Source organism: Natrix helvetica (assembly GCF_964273705.1).
Source record: "Natrix helvetica genome assembly, chromosome: 1".
In the NCBI taxonomy this organism is placed as follows: Eukaryota; Metazoa; Chordata; class Lepidosauria; order Squamata; family Natricidae; genus Natrix; species Natrix helvetica.
This window is the reverse complement of record NC_138548.1, coordinates 9,381,233-9,401,965: the sequence shown is the minus strand read 5'-3', so window position 1 is coordinate 9,401,965 and position 20,733 is coordinate 9,381,233. Positions and strand designations below refer to the sequence as shown.

At 47.0% G+C, this 20,733-nt stretch overlaps 1 protein-coding gene across 1 annotated transcript; it reads left to right on the top strand.

The window, feature by feature from the left end:
* Positions 1 to 14,526: 14,526 nt before the first annotated feature.
* S1PR4 (sphingosine-1-phosphate receptor 4) lies at positions 14,527 to 20,529 on the top strand (the record flags this gene model as incomplete). Its single annotated transcript, XM_081959638.1, has 2 exons — positions 14,527 to 14,656; positions 18,876 to 20,529. The coding sequence occupies exon 2, from the start codon at positions 19,225 to 19,227 to the stop codon at positions 20,527 to 20,529; it is 1,305 nt and encodes a 434-aa protein (XP_081815764.1). The 5' UTR covers positions 14,527 to 14,656; positions 18,876 to 19,224.
* Positions 20,530 to 20,733: the final 204 nt, after the last annotated feature.

Below are 20,733 nucleotides of genomic sequence, written 5' to 3'. Positions count from 1 at the left end.
ACTCGAACGGGTCCGAACCAGCTGAATACCACATGTGACCATCACAGATCAGGGTTCCAAATAGCATCCAAAATTAAATTAAAGTCCGAGGCAAAGGATACCACAAATTTCCAATTTATTAAGAGAGCCATGTTGGCACATCTGGGGAAACCCAAATCTGAAAGCTTCCCTGTTTCCCCCACCCAGTTCAAAATTCAAGATCTTGCCCCCGCACCCACAAGTCCATCCCATGGTCCAATCTCCCACTGCCACGCTGGCGGCTTCCACCCATCCAGATCCGGTCAGGTGCAGAGGTGCAGAGACAAAGGATGACCTTGGCTTTCTAGAAAGAAGGTTGTTATGGCTAGATATCATCTAACTCCGTACAATCCCCCCCTCCCGTTTTCCCACAATAGAAAATGCATAGTAGAATAATAGAAAGTGCGGCAGGCCAAAGATCCAAAAGAAAAGATGGCTGCAGGCCAGACAGTCTCCTTAAAACTGTATTTTTTTCCAACCGTGGCGTCTTTAAGAGGAGTGGACTTCAACTCCCAGAAATGCTGACTGAGGAATTCTGGGAGTTGAAATCCAGACTTCATAAAGGTTGCCAAGGGCTGGCTGGGGAATTCTGGATGTTGCGGTCCATATGCCTTAAAGCGGCCAAGGTTGAAAAAAGTGCGCTGAACTATTTTGACCTCATTCAGTCCAGATGACAATTATCTCCCTTTGAAGCGACTATCACCAGTGGTAATCTGATTATCATCTTTCTCAGAGTTATCGGCGTCATACTTCTCCACAGACTGCAGAAGTCAAAATCTTCCAGAAGAAAAGTATCTCTGCTTTTAAAGGGCATCTTTACACAGCTCTGGTGGCACAGCGGTTAGAAAGAGGCATTTGCCTGAGGTTTGATCCTAAGGGAGCTCAAGGTAGACTCAGGCTTCCATCCTTCCAAAGTCATTAAATTGAGGACAAGAGGCTGACTTTGTAAACTGCCCCGAGGGTATTGTATAATGCCTTGGTAAGGCCACACTTGGAATACGGCATTCAGTTTTGGTCGCCACGATGTAGAAAAGATGTGGAGACTCTAGAAAGAGTGCAGAGAAGAGCAACAAAGAGGATTAGGGGACTGGAGTATAAAACATTTGAAGAACAGTTTGCAGGAACTGGGTATGTCTAGCTTAAGAGAAAGAAGGACTAAGGGAGACATGATAGCATTGTTCCAATATCTCAGGAGTTGCCACAAAGAAGAGGGAGCCAAACTATTCTCCAAGGCACCTAAGGGCAGGACAAGAAGCAACAGATGGAAACAAATCAAGGAAAGAAGCAATTTAGAACTAAGGAGACAGTCAGAACCACTAACCAGTGGAACTACTTGCCTCCAGAAATTGTGGGTGCTTCAACACTGGAGGTTTTTAAAGAAGAGACTGGACAGCCATTTTTCTGAAATGATATCGGGGTGTCAAACTTGTGGCTTGCGGGCCGGATGCCTAACACACTGGCCACATCCACCTCCTGTTTAGTGAAGGGGGGGGGGAGTCACAATATGTCATGTGACGACAACGTGACAATGCAAGTTTGACACCCCTGGGATAGGGTCTCCTGCCTGAGCAGGGGGTTGGACTAGAAGACCTCCAAGGTTCCTTCCAACTCGTTATTCTACTATACAGGCAGTCCTCGACTTGTGTCCCATATCTTGGACCTTCTCTTCTTTAGTCGTCTGTGAGATCTTGAGTTTTGGCTCGAGTCCTTGTTTGCCCTTCACCCCGACCACTGGTTTCATTTTTTTTTAAAAAAATTACGATTTACAGATTGTCCTCGGCTTACAAAAGTTCACGTCGTGATCATTCAAAGTTATAACGGCAAGAGTACAAAGACGAAATTCACTACCAAATTACCAAAGGCTTTTTTTGATTTACAAGACGATTTGAAATTAAAAGATGTCTGGAGGACGCAACATCTAAATGAGATGGATTTTTCTTTCTATTCAGATAGACATAAATCCTTTTCAAGGATTGATTTCTTTTTGTTAACACCGGATCTACTTCCTAAAGCCAAGAAATCCAAGATTTTCGCCAGGTCACTTAGCGATCATAGTCCGGTGTGGTTACAAATTGAATTAGGGATGAGGCCAAGAAGGTCTTGGAGAGTAAATGAAAATTTATTTAGATATGAAAAAAATGTTGATGAACTTAAAAAACACATGAAGGAATTTTTCAGTTTTAATATGAATAAGGGCACTCCCATTGAAATAGTTTGGGATGCAAGTAAAGCTTATATGCGTGGGGTCCTGATACATATGAACTTTAAACACAAACAAATTAGACAGAAAAGGAGAATGGAATTGGAAGATGAAATAAAACGCAAAGAACAGCTGCTTATAATAAACCCGAATGACCAGGCGCTCCAGATGGCGCTAAAGCTGTTGAAAGATCAATTTCAGATGCTTATAGCAGAACAAACAGCAACCAATTTGCAATTTGCTAAACATAACACCTTTGCCAACGCTAATAAACCTGGTAGATGGTTAGCATATACTTTGAGAAGGAATATGAATGACAGAATTATTGATAAAATTGAGTTTCGAGGGAAGATGGTATATCAACAAGAGTTGATTAAAAAATCATTTGTGGACTATTATACTAAGCTATATGTACAGGATAATATACAGAACAAGTTAATAGATGATTTTCTGGAAGGAAAAAGGGTTGCAAAAATTTCTGTGTTTCAAAAGGCAAATTTGGAACGTCTTATAACCGCTGATGAGATCACTTTAGTTATAAATCAACTTAAATTAGCTAAGGCTCCAGGGACTGATGGTTTGACTGCAATGTATTATAAAACTTTACAACTGGAAATGATTGAATAGCCTTTAGGTAAGAATGTTTAGACCGATAGATGATCAGAGTAAATAGTATATGGGATGTTTGGAATTGTTAGAGTGGTGTATAGCGGAAGTCAGGGGGGTGGGTTTGTGTGGGAGGTGGGGGAGGGTTAGGGTGGAGGGTGGGGCAATATATATGTATGAATAAATTAGAAGATGGGACTAATGAAACATTGTTAGGCTAGGAGAAATTTATATTAAGAGTTATAGATGTTAAATTAGCTTAGAAAATGATCAATGTGTTATTATTAATTTAAGAGTAATTTATATAGTTTTTGTTGGGAGGAGAGGGGTTATGAGTAATCTATTTTAAGATGGGGGGAGGGGAGGGGGTAAAGTGTTTGGTATAATATTTGAATGTGAATTTTTGCGGGGGGGTTGAGGGGGTATAGCATTTGTATGAGATTTATATTGTGTGGAGGGGGGGTGAAAAGGGGGAAAATTTGTTTGTACAAAACTCTTTTAATAAAAAAAAAAGTTATAACGGCAGTGAAAAAAGCAACTTATGACCGTTTGTCACACTTATGACCGTCGCAGCATCCCCCACGGTGACATGATCACGAATTCAGATGCTTGGAAATTTGCAGATGACACCAAGCTGGCAGGAATAGCCAACACTCCAGAAGATAGGCTTAAGATACAGAAGGATCTTGACAAACTTGAACACTGGGCACTATCTAATAAAATGAAATTCAATGGTGAAAAGAGTAAGGTTCTACATTTAGGCAACAAAAACGGAATGCACAGGTACAGTATAGGTGGTACCTTGCTCAGTAGTAGTAACTGTGAGAGGGATCTTGGAGTCCTAGTGGACAACCATTTAAATAGGAGCCAGCCGTGTGCAGCAGCTGCCAAAAAAACCAACCCAGTTCTAGGCTGCATCAACAGAGGGATAGAATCAAGATCATGTGAAGGGTTAATACCACTTTATAAGGCCTTCGTAAGGCCACACTTGGAATACGGCATCCAGTTCTGGTCGCCACGATGTAGAAAAGATGTGGAGACTCTAGAAAGAGTGCAGAGAAGAGCAACAAAGAGGATTAGGGGACTGGAGACTAAAAAATATGAAGAACGGTTGCAGGAACTGGGTATGTTTAGCTTAAGAGAAAGAAGGACTAGGGGAGACATGATAGAAGTCTTCCAATATCTCAGGGGCTGCCACAAAGAAGAGGGAGTCAAGCTATTCTCCAAAGCACCTGAGGGTAGAACAAGAAGCAATGGGTGGAAACTAATCAAGGAGAGAAGCAACTTAGAACTGAGGAGAAACTTCCTGACAGAACAATTAATCAGTGGAACAGAAGTTGCCTCCAGAAGTTGTGAATGCCCCAACACTGGAAGTCTTTAAGAAGATGTTGGATAGCCATTTCTCTGAAACAGTATAAGGTTTCCTGCCTAGGCAGGGGGTTGGACTAGAAGACCTCCAAGGTCCCTTCCAACTCTACTATTGTATTGTATTGAAACTGGCCTGTACTTATGTCAGTTGCGGTCTCTGGGGGGTCCCGTGATCCCCGTTTGCGACCTTCTGACAAAGTCAATGGGGAGGTCAGATGTACTTAACAGCGGTGTTACCAACTTAACAACCACAGTGATTCATTTAACAGCCGTGGCAAGAAAGGTCGTAAAGAGGGGCTAAGCTCACTTAACAACTGCCTTGCTTAGCAACAGAAATTTGGGGCTCCATTGTGGTTGCAGGTCGAGGACTAGCTGTACTCATGTGGCTACTAAGGGTTCACCCTGACTGCACACCAGAAAAACGAGCAGCAAAGCGGAGTATCCAAAACAGCCCATTCTTCAAAAGTTTCCCCTAAAAAATCAACCAAGGCGGGACAAGCTTGATCATCGTAGTGGAGAAATTTAGCGCCCGCCCCTCCTAGAAGAATGAAATCGTTTAGGAAACATTAAAAAAGGCAAAATATTATATTTCCCCTAAAAAGAGAAATGGAAATCTTAAGGGAGACGGAAACTCAGAGCTTCAGCTCCTGCCACAAAGCAGGTCTTTGGTGCCCATTGGGAAGGACTGGGCCAGCCTATCTACAAGACAATTAGACCTTCAGCTCCAGGGTGATGGGTTTAAGAGTTGGCCCTCCAGGTCATTATAGGACTATCTAGCAGCAGGGCTCACCGCATTGCAAAAATCACCTGGGGACATTGCATCAGCCCAAGGTTCAACCAAACTTGATTCAGACCCCACCTGGTCCCATGGGAGTCTGACTGCAGCCAATAGAATACATGCTCTTGCACAGGAACAGGAAGCTCAAGGGCAAGGCTCAAGAGGGGGTATAAATAACCTGTCAGGCCTGCAGCCATCTTTTCTTTTGGATCTTTGGCCTGCCACACTTTCTATTGTTCTACTATGCATTTTCTATTGTGGGAAAATGGGAGGGGGGATTGTACGGAGTTAGATGATACATAGCCATAACAAAATTCTTTCTAGAAAGCCAAGGTCATCCTTTCTCTCTGAACTCTCTGCACCTGACCGGAACTGGATGGGTGGAAGCTGCCAGCATGGCAGTGGGAGATTGGACCATGGGATGGATTTGTGGGTGTGGGAGTAAGATCTTGAACTTTCAGCTGGGTGGGGAAAACCGGGAAGCTTTCAGATTCGGGTTTTCCCAGATGAGCCAACATGGCTCTCTTAATCAATTGGAACTTTGAGAAATCCTTTGCCTCGGACTCTGATTTACTCTTGGATGCTATTTGGAACCCTGACATAACCCTCACTCTCCACTCCATGGGTTCAGCTGCCCAGGACTTCAAACCCATGTTGTCCTGTCCACCAATAAACCATCTTTCCAATCAGACTCCATGTTTCAAGTGTCTTTCTCCCCACTTGGAACTGAACCAGAAGGATATCTCTTCCAACAATAGAGATCCCTTTGCTTTAAGCCCCCACCCCACTCAAAAAATCCCCAAATGTTGTCTTAAGTCTTCTTTCTTCTCTCTCATCTTTACTTGTCTGGTCAACTTTCCCCCAGTTGAGTTCATGCTATTTTTCATTGATTGTTTGCTACCGTTTTCTTCTTCCCGTCTTGAGTTAATCGCAAGCCTTGATCGCAAATTTTGTGGTCAACCTGCCCTGTGTCCCTTCCAGGAAATTATGGTTTCTGCTGATTATTGTGGTGTAAAACTGAAGGGTGACCTCTACAACAGAAGTTCAGTTTGATTAAGGCATTGTGGCATTTAAAAAAAAAAAAAAAAGGAGAACAAATACACAGTTACTCTTTCAGCCAACCCCCCCCCTCCTCACATTTACATTTAATAAAGGAGAATATTTGTAGCGCAGGGTTGAAATGAGGGGTCCTTGGTGCTCTCCGAGCTTGGTTGTTTTCTTGGAGACGTTTCATGACCCAAACTAGATAACATCATCAGTGCTAGAGGGAATGGGGTTTGTGGAGAGGAGGAGGAGGAGGAGGATTGTGGGGTGTTTGGTACTCTTTTGAGCTTGGTTGTTTTCTTGCAAATGTTTCACGACCCAACTAGGTAATATCATCAGTACTAGAGGGAGAGGGGTTTGGGAGGAGGAGGAGGAGGAGGGGGAGGGGGAGGATTGTGGGGTGTTTGGTACTCTTTTGAGCTTGGTTGTTTTCTTGCAAATGTTTCACGACCCAACTAGGTAACATCATCAGTGCTAGAGGGAGTGGGGTTTGTGGAGAGGAGGAGAAGGAGGAGGAGGATTGTGGGGTGTTTGGTACTCTTTTGAGCTTGGTTGTTTTCTTGCAAATGTTTCACGACCCAACTAGGTAACATCATCAGTGCTAGAGGGAGTGGGGTTTGTGGAGAGGAGGATGACTTTGGGGTGTTTGATGCTCTTTTAAGCTTGGTTGTTTTCTTGCAGACCTTTCAGGACCTAACTAGGTAATATCATCAGTACTAGAGGGAGAGGGGTTTGGGAGGAGGAGGAGGAGGAGGAGGGGGGAGGGGGGGAGGGGAGGAAAAGGGGGGAGGAGGAGGAGGGGGAGGGGAGGAGGGGAGGAGGAGGAGGAGGAGGAGGAGGGGAGGAGGGGGAGGGGGAGGGGGAGGAGGGGGAGGAGGGTGGGGGGGGAGGAGGAGGGGGAGGGGGGAGGAGGGGGAGGAGGAGGAGGAGGAAAGAAAGGGAATGTGTGATCCTTGGTGCTCTCTGAGTTTGATTGTTTTCTTGCAATCCCTTCATGACCCAACTAGGTAACATCATCAGTGCTAGAGGGAGGGGTGTTTGTGGAGAGGAGGAGGAGGAAGAGGAGGACGATGACTGTGGGGTATTTGATGCTCTCTGGACTTGCTTGTTTTCTTACAGCTATTTCATTAACCAACTAGGTAACATCACCATCAATTTGCTGTTATGTTTATATTCTGGTGTCTTTGCCTGTCTGTGTGGGTGGAGTTAGTCTTGCAGATGAGCTATTTATTATTAACTCTTTGGCAGTTTCTTGATTGGGGTATTGTTTACTTGATTATTGGTCTGATGCAGAGGGGGGTTCCTACCAGTTCAACCATACCAGTAGTGGTTTGCTGGCCTGGGTCACTGGAACCAGCAGTGACACAGACCTGCCACGCCTCTGAACCACTTCCACAGTTGACACGGCATGTTATTTTTTTCATTTTTTAATGTTCCCCTTTATGGGCAACTGCGCACAGAGTATGTGTCTGGCATATGCGTGCGCTTTGCGTGTGCACCAGACTGGCAGTAATGCCGGCAACAACCCATCCCTTGTCTGACGTTAACCTTGGACCTATGCCAGTGGTGGGTTTCAAATTTTTTTAGAACCTCTTCTGTAGGTGTGGCCTGCTTTGTGGGAGTGGCTTGCCAGCCATGTGACCAAGTGGGAGTGGTTTGGCAGTCATGTGACTGGGTGGGAGTGGACAACTTGTAAAATGTGGTGAAACTCGCTTAATAACGCTCTTGCTTAGCAACCAAAATGTTGGCTCAGAAACTCTGGCATTTGAAGCACGCAAGTCTTAAAGCTGTCAAGTTACAAGACCCTGGCACCCCTAACCCTTTAGAAAAAAAACCCAGGGGGTGTTCAAACTTGACAGCTTTAAGACTTGTGGACTTCAACTCCCAGAATTCCTCCTCCAGTCATGTTGGCTCAGAAACTCTGGCATTTGAAGCACGCAAGTCTTAAAGCTGTCAAGTTACAAGACCCTGGCACCCCTAACCCTTTAGAAAAAAAAACCAGGGGTGTTCAAACTTGACAGCTTTAAGACTTGTGGACTTCAACTCCCAGAATTCCTCCTCCAGTCATGTTGGTTCAGAAACTCTGGCATTTGAAGCACGCAAGTCTTAAAGCTGTCAAGTTACAAGACCCTGGCACCCCTAACCCTTTAGAAAAAAAAACCAGGGGGTGTTCAAACTTGACAGCTTTAAGACTTGTGGACTTCAACTCCCAGAATTCCTCCTCCAGTCATGTTGGCTCAGAAACTCTGACATTTGAAGCACGCAAGTCTTAAAGCTGTCAAGTTACAAGATCTTTGTACCCCTAACCCTATAGGAAAAAAAACCCACCAGGGGTGTTCAAACTTGACAGCTTTAAGAATTGTGGACTTCAACTCCCAGAATTCCTTCTCTCGCTCTTCATCTTGATGATGGGCGGACGAGCGGTGGGAGGGAGCTGGAACCGGTTCTAAACGGCACTGTAGATTTGTGGAACCACTTCTATAGAAGATGGTAGAACTGGCAGGAACCCATCCCTGATCTATGCTGATCTGGGTGCTGATTGCAGGTGGAGAAATGCTGGAGTCTTTTTGTTCTTGGTTTGACTGGTTGATTGTCTTTTTTGCATAGTCTGCAGGTGTTGTTAGAGGGTCTATTGAAAGCTTCTCACATTTACATTTAGAAGCCTTTTCAAAGGGAAGGTATATTTCCTTGTCTTCCTATTCTAAAAATGAGAAGAGGAAGCAATATGGTAGGGAGTTGAGTTGGAAGGGACCTTGGAGGTCTTCTAGTCCAACCCACTGCTCAAGCAGGAGACTCGGCCTATGCCATTCCCAGACAAGTGGCTTTCCAATGCCTTCTAATCCAATGTTGGGGCACCCACAACTTCTGGAGTTCTCCTTACTCTTAGAAAGTTTCTCCTTAATTCCAGGTTGCTCCTCTCCTTGGTTAGTTTCCACCCATTGCTTCTTGTTCTGCCCTCAGGTGCCTTGGAGAATAGCTTGACTCCCTCTTCTTTGTGGCAACCCCTGAGATATTGGAACACTGCTATCATGTCTCCCCTGGTCCTCCTTTCCATTAAACTAGACATACCCAGTTCCTGCAACTGTTCTTCATATGTTTCAGCCTCCAGTCCCCTAATCCTCTTTGTTGCTCTTCTCTGCACTCTTTCCAGAGTCTCCACATCTTTTTTGTATCGTAGCCACCAAAACTGGATGCAGTATTCCAAGTTTGATCTTATGAGGCATTATAAAGCAATATTAACACTTCTTGAGTCTCTGTTAATGCAACCTAGAACTGTCTTGGCTCCCCTTTGGCAGCTGCAACGCACGGCTGGCTCCTATTTACATGGATAAAAATTGCAATTGTTAATGCTTATCCCTTAGCTTTACAAAAGGAAACTTGAGGAGCAAAGGCATAGTGCAATGAAATCTGAAGTCTAAAGCACAGCTTTCCGAAATGAAAGGCCGGTCCTTTCTCAGAAATGATAGAAGGGTGACTGTAAATATGCTGAGTGTGGAGAGTATTCATCTTGATACCTAGGAGTGTGTGGTTTGGGGTGTGGGTATGAGGCACTTGGGGATTCTCAATGTGTGTTTGGTGACTCTTTACGAGGGCGCAAGCAGATGGGGTGTCACCATATTTGGAGAGCTTGCATACACAGGGCAGGGTGGCCAAATGCATAGAATATTTTTTTTTATTTCATCTTTATTATTATTTTTTATAAATAACTCAAATAGCAATGCTTAATATTCTTCCCTCCTCCTCCTCTTATCCCCGCAACAACAAACTCTGTGAGATGGGTTGGGCTGAGAGGCAGAGATTGGTCAAAAGTCACCCAGCAGGGTGCATATTTAAGGCAGGACTATTTAAGTAACAGTGTTGGAAGGGACCTTGGAGGTCATCTAGTCCAACCCCCTGCTCATGCAGGAGACCTGTACTAGGGATTCAAACCGCCGAACTGCTGACCTTTCTGATCAACAAGCTCAGTGTCTTAGCCACTGAGCCAACTAGTCGGGCTGACTAGAACTTACCTCTTCTGGTGATTGGTCCAAAGTCACCCAATTAGTTTGCATGCCTAAGGCGGGAGTAGAACTCACCATCTCCTGGTGATTGGTGATTGGCCCAAAGTCACCCAGCCGGCTTTCATGCCTAAGGCGGGAGTAGAACTCCCAGTCTCCTGGTGATTGGCCCAAAGTCACCCAGCCGGCTTTCATGCCTAAGGCGGGAGTAGAACTCCCAGTCTCCTGGTGATTGGCCCAAAGTCACCCAGCCGGCTTTCATGCCTAAGGCGGGAGTAGAACTCCCAGTCGCCTGGTGATTGGCCCAAAGTCACCCAGCCGGGTTTCATGCCTAAGGCGGGAGTAGAACTCCCAGTCTCCTGGTGATTGGCCCAAAGTCACCCAGCCGGCTTTCATGCGTAAGGCGGGAGTAGAACTCCCAGTCTCCTGGTGATTGGCCCAAAGTCACCCAGCCGGCTTTCATGCGTAAGGCGGGAGTAGAACTCCCAGTCTCCTGGTGATTGGCCCAAAGTCACCCAGCCGGCTTTCATGCCTAAGGCGGGAGTAGAACTCCCAGTCTCCTGGTGATTGGCCCAAAGTCACCCAGCCGGCTTTCATGCCTAAGGCGGGAGTAGAACTCCCAGTCTCCTGGTGGTTGGCCCAAAGTCACCCAGCCGGCTTTCATGCCTAAGGCGGGAGTAGAACTCCCAGTCTCCTGGTGGTTGGCCCAAAGTCACCCACCCGGCTTTCATGCCTAAGGCGGGGGTAGAACTCCCAGTCTCCTGGTGATTGGCCCAAAGTCACCCAGCCGGCTTTCATGCCTAAGGCGGGAGTAGAACTCCCAGTCTCCTGGTGATTGGCCCAAAGTCACCCAGCCGGCTTTCATGCCTAAGGCGGGAGTAGAACTCCCAGTCTCCTGGTGGTTGGCCCAAAGTCACCCAGCCAGCTTTCATGCCTAAGGCGGGAGTAGAACTCCCAGTCGCCTGGTGGTTGGCCCAAAGTCACCCAGCCGGCTTTCATGCCTAAGGCGGGAGTAGAACTCCCAGTCTCCTGGTGATTGGCCCAAAGTCACCCAGCCGGCTTTCATGCCTAAGGCGGGAGTAGAACTCCCAGTCTCCTGGTGGTTGGCCCAAAGTCACCCACCCGGCTTTCATGCCTAAGGCGGGAGTAGAACTCCCAGTCGCCTGGTGATTGGCCCAAAGTCACCCAGCCGGCTTTCATGCCTAAGGCGGGAGTAGAACTCCCAGTCTCCTGGTGATTGGCCCAAAGTCACCCAGCCGGCTTTCATGCCTAAGGCGGGAGTAGAACTCCCAGTCTCCTGGTGATTGGCCCAAAGTCACCCAGCCGGCTTTCATGCCTAAGGCGGGAGTAGAACTCCCAGTCTCCTGGTGATTGGCCCAAAGTCACCCAGCCGGCTTTCATGCCTAAGGCGGGAGTAGAACTCCCAGTCGCCTGGTGATTGGCCCAAAGTCACCCAGCCGGCTTTCATGCCTAAGGCGGGAGTAGAACTCCCAGTCTCCTGGTGATTGGCCCAAAGTCACCCAGCCAGCTTTCATGCCTAAGGCGGGAGTAGAACTCCCAGTCGCCTGGTGGTTGGCCCAAAGTCACCCAGCCGGCTTTCATGCCTAAGGCGGGAGTAGAACTCCCTGTCTCCCAGCATGGTGCATTAACCACTACGCCAAACTGGCTCTCTCTCACTATGTGTGAATTGAAGAAAGGTTTGTGGTTCAAATTCATTCTTCTTCTCTGTGGACAAACAAGGGGTTTCTGTGATAGATATTAGAAAGAACAAATATAGATCCGAAACAAATGCCGAAGGAGAAGTGAGAGTCACTCGAAAACAAAAGCCAGATTTGAGAAATTGCGTAAAACTCACAAACAGCATCCTTCTGACAGAAAATGTAGCTTCAGATACAATTGATGGAAGGCTTCTTGCCAATAAGGAGATTTGATTTCATTCGTGTGTGTGTGTGTGTGTGTGTGTGTGTGTGTGTGTGTGTGTGTATCATTTTAGCCACTGTCTGTCTATCCACTGCCGGACAACGGCCTCTTCTGCATGTTTCCAATCTATATATGGGCCTGAGTATGTACTGTATATGTACATATACTTAGAAAGCTCAGGACCCCGTATAGGTTGGATAATTCGGAAGAAGCCTTCATCCTTCGGTGGCTAGACAATGGCTAAAATCAGAGGTGGTATTCTACCTGTCACGGGTTCCCCCCACCCCACCCCACCCCAGGTCTATGGCATCCTATTTAAGCCCCTTTTTTGCCAAAAATGCATGGGCGGAAGGCTTTGCGCCAGTGGTGGGACTCAAAAGTTTTTACTGGCGGTTCTGTGGGGCGTGGCTTTGCGGGCGTGGCAGGGGAAGGATACTGCAAAATCCCCATTCCCTCCCCACTCTCAAAATTTCCGCTACTGGTTCTCCGGAACCTGTCAGAACTGGCTGAGTAGCATCTTCTTGTGTGCGCACAAAGGCTCACATTTGCGAACCGGTAGGGAAGGTAAGTGAATACCACACCCCTGGCTTAAATGATGATGATTATACATGTGTGTGTGTGTGTGATACCTTGTATATATAGAATAGAATTCTACATATAGAATTGTATTCTGATTCTATATATAGAATTAGAATAGCATTACTTTATTGTCAGTAGCTATCCCTGATCAGGTATATTATCCAGGTAGCTAGCTGTGGTGGGGTTGGGGGGGGAGGGGGTGTCGAACTACATCATTAAAACAGGGCAACCTAGAGAATGCTGAAGCATTTATTGGACCCCGTTCCAGTTCTTACCTTCTTAACAACCCCCAGAGTGCCAAAACAGTACCCCGTTGGGTCTCACCCACCCAACAGGAAAGGCTAGTCCCTACACCACATTTTGGAGAAGGGGCTACCCACCCCCCATCACTTTCAGCAGACCTTTATCTGGGTGCTGGGAAAGGGACCTGGGAGCTGTGTGTCCACCAGAGTCCATCCGAGTTCTGCAGAAGGCAAGAGGCCCGATGCTGAGACTCCAGAAAGAGTGCAGAAAAGAGCAATAAAGATAATAAGAGGTCTGGTGGTTTGAGTTAGACGGTTTAGCCTCTAACAAAATGAAATTCAGTGGTGAGAAAAGTCAGGTTTTACACTTAGGTGAGAAAAAAAAATGCACAGATACAGAATAGGTGGTACTTTGCTGAATAATAGTAACTGTGAGAGGGATCTTGGAGTCCTAGTGGACAATCACTTAAATATGAGGCCAGCCGTGTGCAGCAGCTGCCAAAAAAGCCAATACAGTCCTAGGCTGCATCAACAGAGGGATAGAATCAAGATCACGTGAAGGGTTAATACCACTTTATAATGCCTTGGTAAGGCCACACTTGGAATATTTGCATTCAGTTTTGGTCACCCGATGTAGAAAAGATGTTGGGACTCTAGAAAGAGTGCAGAGAAGAGCAACAAAGATGATTAGGGGACTGGAGACTAAAACCTATGAAGAACGATTGCAGGAACTGGGTAGGTCTAGTTTAATAGAAAGAAGGACTAGGGGAGACATGATAGCAGTCTTCCAATATCTCAGGGGCTGCCACAAAGAAGACATGGTCAACTTATTTTCCAAACCACCAGAGGGCAGGATAAGGAACAATGAATGGAAACCAATCAAGGAGAGAAGCAACCTAGAACTAAGGAGAAATTTCCTGACAGTGAGAACAATTAATCAGTGGAACGTTTTGCCTTCAGAAGTTGTGAATGCCCCAACACTGGAAGTTTTTAAGATGAGAATGTCTACGGAGATTCTCAGTCATCCAGGTCATGATTGTCCCAAAGAGGCTTTTTCAAAAGGCAGCTGGACTTGGTTTTCCCTTGAAGACGTTTCGCTTCTCATCCAAGAAGCTTCTTCAGTTCTTCAGAAGCGAAGAAGCTTCTTGAATGAGCAGCAAAACATCTTCAAGGAAAAACCAAGTCCAGCTGCCTTTTGAAAAAGCACCTTTGTGATTTGTCCAGAATGGCAGAGGATCTCCTGCTTGAGCAGAGGGTTGGACTAGAAGGCCTCCAGGGTCCCTTCCAACCTTATGTTCTATCGGGGTCAGCCAGTACAGAGAATAGAGGAAGCAGAAGAGGGAGAAATAAACAAGAGAAGAGTGTGTAGCAACCAACAGTGCCATCCATGCCCATAAGTGTATGACAAAAATCATTCTTTTGCCTCAAGGATCCTACAATTCATATTTTGAAACTAGCTCTTGGTGTTAACAATTAAGGTTTTCGTGTATGTGCGTTTGAAATGGAAAATACAGGAGAGTTGTTGATGTGAAGCAGGCTGACCTGACACGCTGGGTGGTAGAGTGGGATTCAACTGAAGACAATATATAAATATATATATTTTAAAAAAACTAACACCCTGCCAGCCACTTTTTGGGTGGGTCCGTTTGTGGTTTGTGGTTTTGGGTGTAGCAATATCTCCTTCCTCTTGTTGTTTAGGTATGAAGAGTTTTTGTATATTTAACACAGAGCCCCTCCCCCCAAAAAGAGGGGACAAAAATAATGCAACTCTAACCCTAACTCAGGGTCAAGTCACATCCCAGTAAATTTTTGATCACCACACATGAATCTTGAAAGGATCACCAGAATGAATCACATCACAGCACTGAGCAGTTGCTGGTGAGGTGGATTCGATTTTGAGCAGGTGAGTTGGGTGGGGGGACAAACATACATACATACATACATACATACATACATACATACATACATGGATGCATGCATATATATGGAGAGCCTGTGGCTTAGTGGCTATTACATCTGCCTAATATGTAATACAGCCCAGGTTCAAATCCCAGGAAGGATATGGCTAGCTGATGAGAGCTAAATAGCTTGAAATAGATCTATACTAGTCTCCCTTTATTTATTTATCAGCACGAATACAACATACACACACACACACACACACACACACACACACACACCCCTCTCTCTCTCTCTCTCTCTTATCTATCTATATTTCCATCTTCTCTCCGTTCAGTCATTCTACATTCTCTGACCTCCTTTGCAAGTCTTCTTTTATTCCCTTGCATTGGAAGGGATGGCTAGCAGCGTGATGCTGAGAGAGGAGCTGTGTTCAAATAATGCCCTAGACTGTCATCGGCTTAACCCTGATTTGCTTGGCAAGCCCCCATGGCCTAAGGCTAAGACCCATTAACCGTGATTGATATTCCAGAACAGATTCTTACTGCATTCAGTGCCAAAGTCCAAGAAAGTCATTTTCAGAGCCAAGGTGATGAGTAGATTATCCATCCTAGGGATTGGAGGCTGCCCAGCCTTGGTTATACGAAAGGCAGCTTTATAAATATGTTAAATCAAGAGATTTAAAAACAAATATCTGTTGTCTGTTTTGAGTAACGAAATCTTTCTGGCTAAAGAAGGGTTTTCCCCTTGCTTTCTTGTCACTGGACAAAATACACAGGGGGAATCCTATGCACCGTCCCCTACGGGAAGACAGAAAGAGAGATACCGTAAGATTTGATTGATTTTCTAATCGCCTATGTCGGACAGATATCGCACAGTAGATCCTTTCCCTTATCCCTCCCTGGAGATTCTGGCTTTGAATCTGGGATCTTCCACTCTCATCTGCCCAAGTTTAGGGGAAAGACCGCAAAATTTCTGCAAAGGTTTCCCCTGGAAGTGAAGTTTCATCCGATTTAGTTACAGGCTGACCTGCGTGTTACAGTGTGGCTGCGTTCACACAACCAACTCAGGTGAAATCTTAGCCAAACGGATTGATTTAATGTTTCCCTTAGTTAATTTGTTTCCCCTCGCTGGGCATAGTCTGCGTCTCTCAGCCCAACGGGTGAATTTACAGTTCGATGTAACGTGTGAATGCGGAAAAATGGGTCTGTTGAATAATGGGGTTAAATGTGTGATGTATGGACCCAGCTGTTTGCCAAGATTTGTCTTTCTGTGGTAGGGTCGGCTCTCCTGATAGAGATGGTCATGATTTCTTTTGCTTTTGGCTTTGGATGTGATCTAGGAATCACAGTTTGTTGAACAAACCATGCTTAATGTAAATCATGGCTTCGCATAATGAGAAATCTGCAGCCATCAGGCACGTCCACACGTTAAGCCGTTATTTACTAGGGGTGTTTAGAATAGAATAGAATAATAGAGTTGGAAGGGACCTTGGAGGTCTTCTAGTCCAACCCCCTGCTCAACCAGGAAACCCTATAAAATTTCAGACAAATGGTTCTCCAATCTCTTCTTTAAAACTTCCAGTGTTGGAGCATTTACAACTTCTGGAGGCAAGCTGTTCCACTGATTAATTGTTCTCACTGCCAGGAAATTACTCCTTAGTTCTAAGTTGCTTCTCTCCTTGATTGGTTTCCACTCATTGTTTCTTCACCTGCATTAATTCTGGAAGTAGCAATGGTTGAAAAATAAAGCAGGGAGTAAATGACATTTTTCCCTTCGTGCTGTGCAAATCTCTATTTTTGAAATGAACAGGGCACCGAGTCTGTATTTTTCCCCCCCTTCCCACTGCTTTGTCTTCATAGCATGTGGTGATTTTATCACATGCCATCTTTTATTCTTTTTGTGTGTGTACTTTTTTCTTCTTCACCGCAACACTTTTATTTAAGAGCCGAAATCTGTAGTCATTCTTTCGGTGGTCGGAGGATTGATGGAGCGTTTTTCTGCCAGCAGCAGCTCGATTAGAAAAAAACAACTTCACGTTTTGTGTGTGAAATCTTCCCTGGATTTAAGGATCCTGGGATGTCCTTTCTGAGGATTTTATGAACCACAGCAGACCTGTGATTTAGGAGAATGGATTTAAAATCTCCCGAAGTGGTGCCAACTGGCTAAAACCCACTATTCCGTTGCGATCCTCAATTTACTGATTCAGGCACAACTGGTTAAGGTGCCCCAATATAAGAAACCAGGATTAACATACTCCGGTAGCTGGAATGAAATCTCATGCTCAGTGGTGAAATTCACATTTTTTTACTACCGGTTCTGTGGCCATGGCTTGGTGGGCATGGCAGGGGAAGGATACTGCAAACTCCCCATTCCCTCCCCACTCCAGGGGAAGGATACTGCAAACTCCCCCTTCCCACAGCATTCCAGAGGAAGGATACTGCAAACTCCCCATTCCCTCCCCACTCCAGGGGAAGGATACTGCAAACTCCCCATTCCCTCCCCACTCCAGGGGAAACGATATTGCAAAATCTCAATTCCTACAGCACGCCAGGGGAAGGATACTGCAAAATCCCCATTCCCTCCCCACTCCTGGGGGAAGAATATTACAAAATCTCAATTCCCACGGCACTCCAGGGGGAAGGATATTGCAAAATCTCAATTCTCTCCCCACTCCTGGGGCAAGGATATTGCAAAATCCCCATTCCCTCCCCACTCCTGGGGGAAGAATATTACAAAATCTCAATTCCTACGGCACTCCAGGGGGAAGGATATTGCAAAATCCCCATTCCTCCCCACTCCTGGGGGCCAGCCAGAGGTGGTATTTGCCGGTTCTCCGAACGACTCAAAATTTCCGCTACCGCTTCTCCAGAACCTGTCAGAACCTGCTGAATTTCACCCCTGATCGCGCTAAGTAAGACACACACACAAACACACACAAAATCAGGTTATGACTAAGCTTGATTCATGAATGTAAATTACTCATCAAATGAGGGAATTCTTCCAGAGTCCTCTCTTACTAGGTTTGACAAACCGCACATAAAAATGATTTATTTATAACGTCCTCCCACCTTCCAGGTGCCCTCCAACCACAAACGAAAATAAATGAATAGAAACGAAACCGCGGTTAAAATTAGTTTTATCGATTTAATGCAGTGCCTTTATTGATTTGTGCAGAGCCTGAGCCTAATTCTCCCAACCTTCTAAATTATTTCTCCACTGGGAGAAAAACGAAATCCAGGTGTGTACGTTTTGTGATGCCACCGCCGCTGGTGTGGGTCTGACGTACAGGTAGCCCTTGGTTTCACGACTGCAATTGAGCCCCAAATTTGCTCTTCTCAGTGGAACATCCGTTAAGTGAACGTTATCCCATTTTGCGACTTTTCTTGGCCCCGTTGTTAAGCGAATCGCTGCCTGTGTTAAGTTAATCACATGGCTGGGAAAGGAATCTGGATCCCCCGTTTGTCAAAAGGTTGCCAAAGGGGATCACGTGACCCCGGGACACTGCGACCATCATAAATATGAGTCAGTTGCCAAGCGTTGGAATTTTGATCCCTCCCTCCTTCCTTCCCTCCCTCCCTCCTTCCTTCCCTCCCTCCCTCCCTCCTTCCTTCCTTCCTTCCCTCCCTCCCTCCTTCCCTCTCTCCCTCCTTCCTTCCTTCCTTCCTTCCCTCCTTCCTTCCTTCCTTCCCTCCCTCCCTCCTTCCCTCCCTCTCTCCCTCCCTCCTTCCTTGCTTCCCCCCTTCCTTCCTTCCCTCCCTCCCTCCTTCCCTCCCTCCCTCCTCCCCTCCCTCCCTCCCTCCCTCCTTCCTTCCAGAAATTGCATTGATTTCACTGATTCGAAAGGAAAACCACTCCCCCCCCCATTACAAAAAGACCTGGTGCAGCCAAAAACTACAAAATGTTGTAGTTTTTCAAGTCTCTTTTGATTGCCGAGGTCATGTACTGATCAAAGAGAGCTGAGCGGTAAATGGATTGCACCGCACTGGTTAGGAAATCCACCCACATATATTTCTCAAGGATGTTCAATAATAACCGGGGTCGCGTGCCGGCGAAGGGAGGGGGGGAAAAAAGCCGGTAAATGGATTGCATTGTGTGCTGACGATGCCAAACCCGAAATTAGAAAACAGCGTGCTGCTGACGGCGGTAGAAAAGGCAGGAAATATTGCCGAATTCTATTGCAACACTTTTCATCTGCTTTTCCTTTTTTTTTCTTTTTTCAGTTTCAAACCAGGCTTCCTTTCTGCGGTCCGTGGGCGCCTCTGTCAGGAATCCTCCTGCAACCCAGGGTGAAGCATTTGAAGGCAGGGGCTGCTCTCGTTGGCACATCGGTTCCTCGCCGGAGATGCTCGACCGGTCTTTGCACCTTCCCATCCAGTTCAGCTTCTCGGAAGCCGGATTCGGACACCTGGGTTTTGCAACCCACGAGCGGCTGCATTCCTGAAAGCTGCTCTCGTTTTCCTCCTCTGGTAAAGACGGAGAACGCAGCTGGTGTGGTCTTTCCAACCACAAGCCCACCTGCGTTGCCCGCTGCGATTCCTGGTTTGAAGGAAGGTTTCTTTTCTCCGCAACATGACGAACCGAAGCCAGCTGTCCTCCTTCTCCTCCTCCTCCACTTCCTCCTTCCCCTCCTCTTCTTCCTTCTCCTCCTCCCTTCCTTCTTCATTCCCTACTTCTGCCTTCAAGCCCCCTCTTGACTCCGTCCGTGGCAAGCAGTCCTGCTCCCTCCTGACCGCCACCGAGGACTTCAACATCATTCTCTACCATTACAACCTCACCGGACGGCTGAGCCACCGGCGTCCCGAGGAAGACCGCCTTGACATCCTCAAGATCATCATCATTGCCGCCAGCTGCCTCATCATTTTGGAGAACCTGGTGGTCCTGCTGGCCATCGTCCTGAAGGTGAGAAGCCGGCGTTGGATTTTCACCTGCCTGGCTAGCATCTCCTCCAGCGACCTGCTGGCCGGCATCGCTTACTTGATCAACCTCTGCTTGTCGGGCCGCAAGACCTTCCAGCTGTATCCCTACATGTGGTTTCTCCGCGAGGGGATCCTTTTCATCGCCTTGGCGGCCTCTACCTTCAGCCTGCTGGTGACGGCCATCGAGCGCTTCAGCGTCATGGTGAGGCCCATCGCGGAAAGCGAGTCCGTCAAGACCAACCGCCTCCGGAACTTCATCTTCTTCTCCTGGTTCCTGGCCTTCGTGATTGGCTTGCTTCCATTGCTCGGCTGGAACTGCATTTGCGACGTGCCGCGCTGCTCCACCTTGCTGCCCCTTTACGCCAAGAATTACATCCTTTTTATCGTCGTCCTGTTCAGCCTCATCCTGGTGGGCGTGGTGAGCCTCTATTGCTCCATCTACTGCTGGGTCGGCCGAAGGGTCAAACTGGGCTTCTCCAGCGGCGGCCCAAAGAGGTCCCTACGGCTGCTGAAGACGGTGCTCATCATCCTCTTGACCTTCCTGGTCTGCTGGATCCCTCTCTTCCTGCTGCTGCTGATCGACATCTTCAACCGGAGCAACGCGCTGAGGCTTCAGAAGGTCTTTGGCTGGTTCGTGACCTTGGCCGTCCTCAACTCCTTCATCAACCCCATCATCTACTCTTTGAAAAGCAAAGAGGTGAGGAGGGCCGTGGGGGAGCTCCTCTGCTGCTGCTGCATCTCGGCCGGCTGGCAAGGCCCCCGCGGCTGCCTTGCCCCCAGCGACCACCTCCGCAGCTCCTCCACGGAGGTGGGGAGCTCCTTGAAGGTGCGCGAGAGCTTCCGCAGCCCGCCGGTAGAGAAACGGACTGCCAGGAAAGAGCCTCTCTCCAGCAACTCCAGCGTGCTGAGCGCTTTGGTGGTCAGCGACGGTCGCGGCCAAGCTTGCCAGCAAGGTTAGAAGATGGGCCTTCTGCAACGTACAGAGACCTTTGAATGGCTGATGCCCGATGGGGCTCAGTCCATTGCCCTCTCGATGACCAGGGGTCAGCCAAGGCCTGAAATGCAAAGGTCGTCCTGTTCCAAGCAGGTCTTCCTTAGGCAATCTCAATTGCACACGTTCTGAAGAGGTTCCTTGTTCACAACTTCCCTGGCTGATGTCATG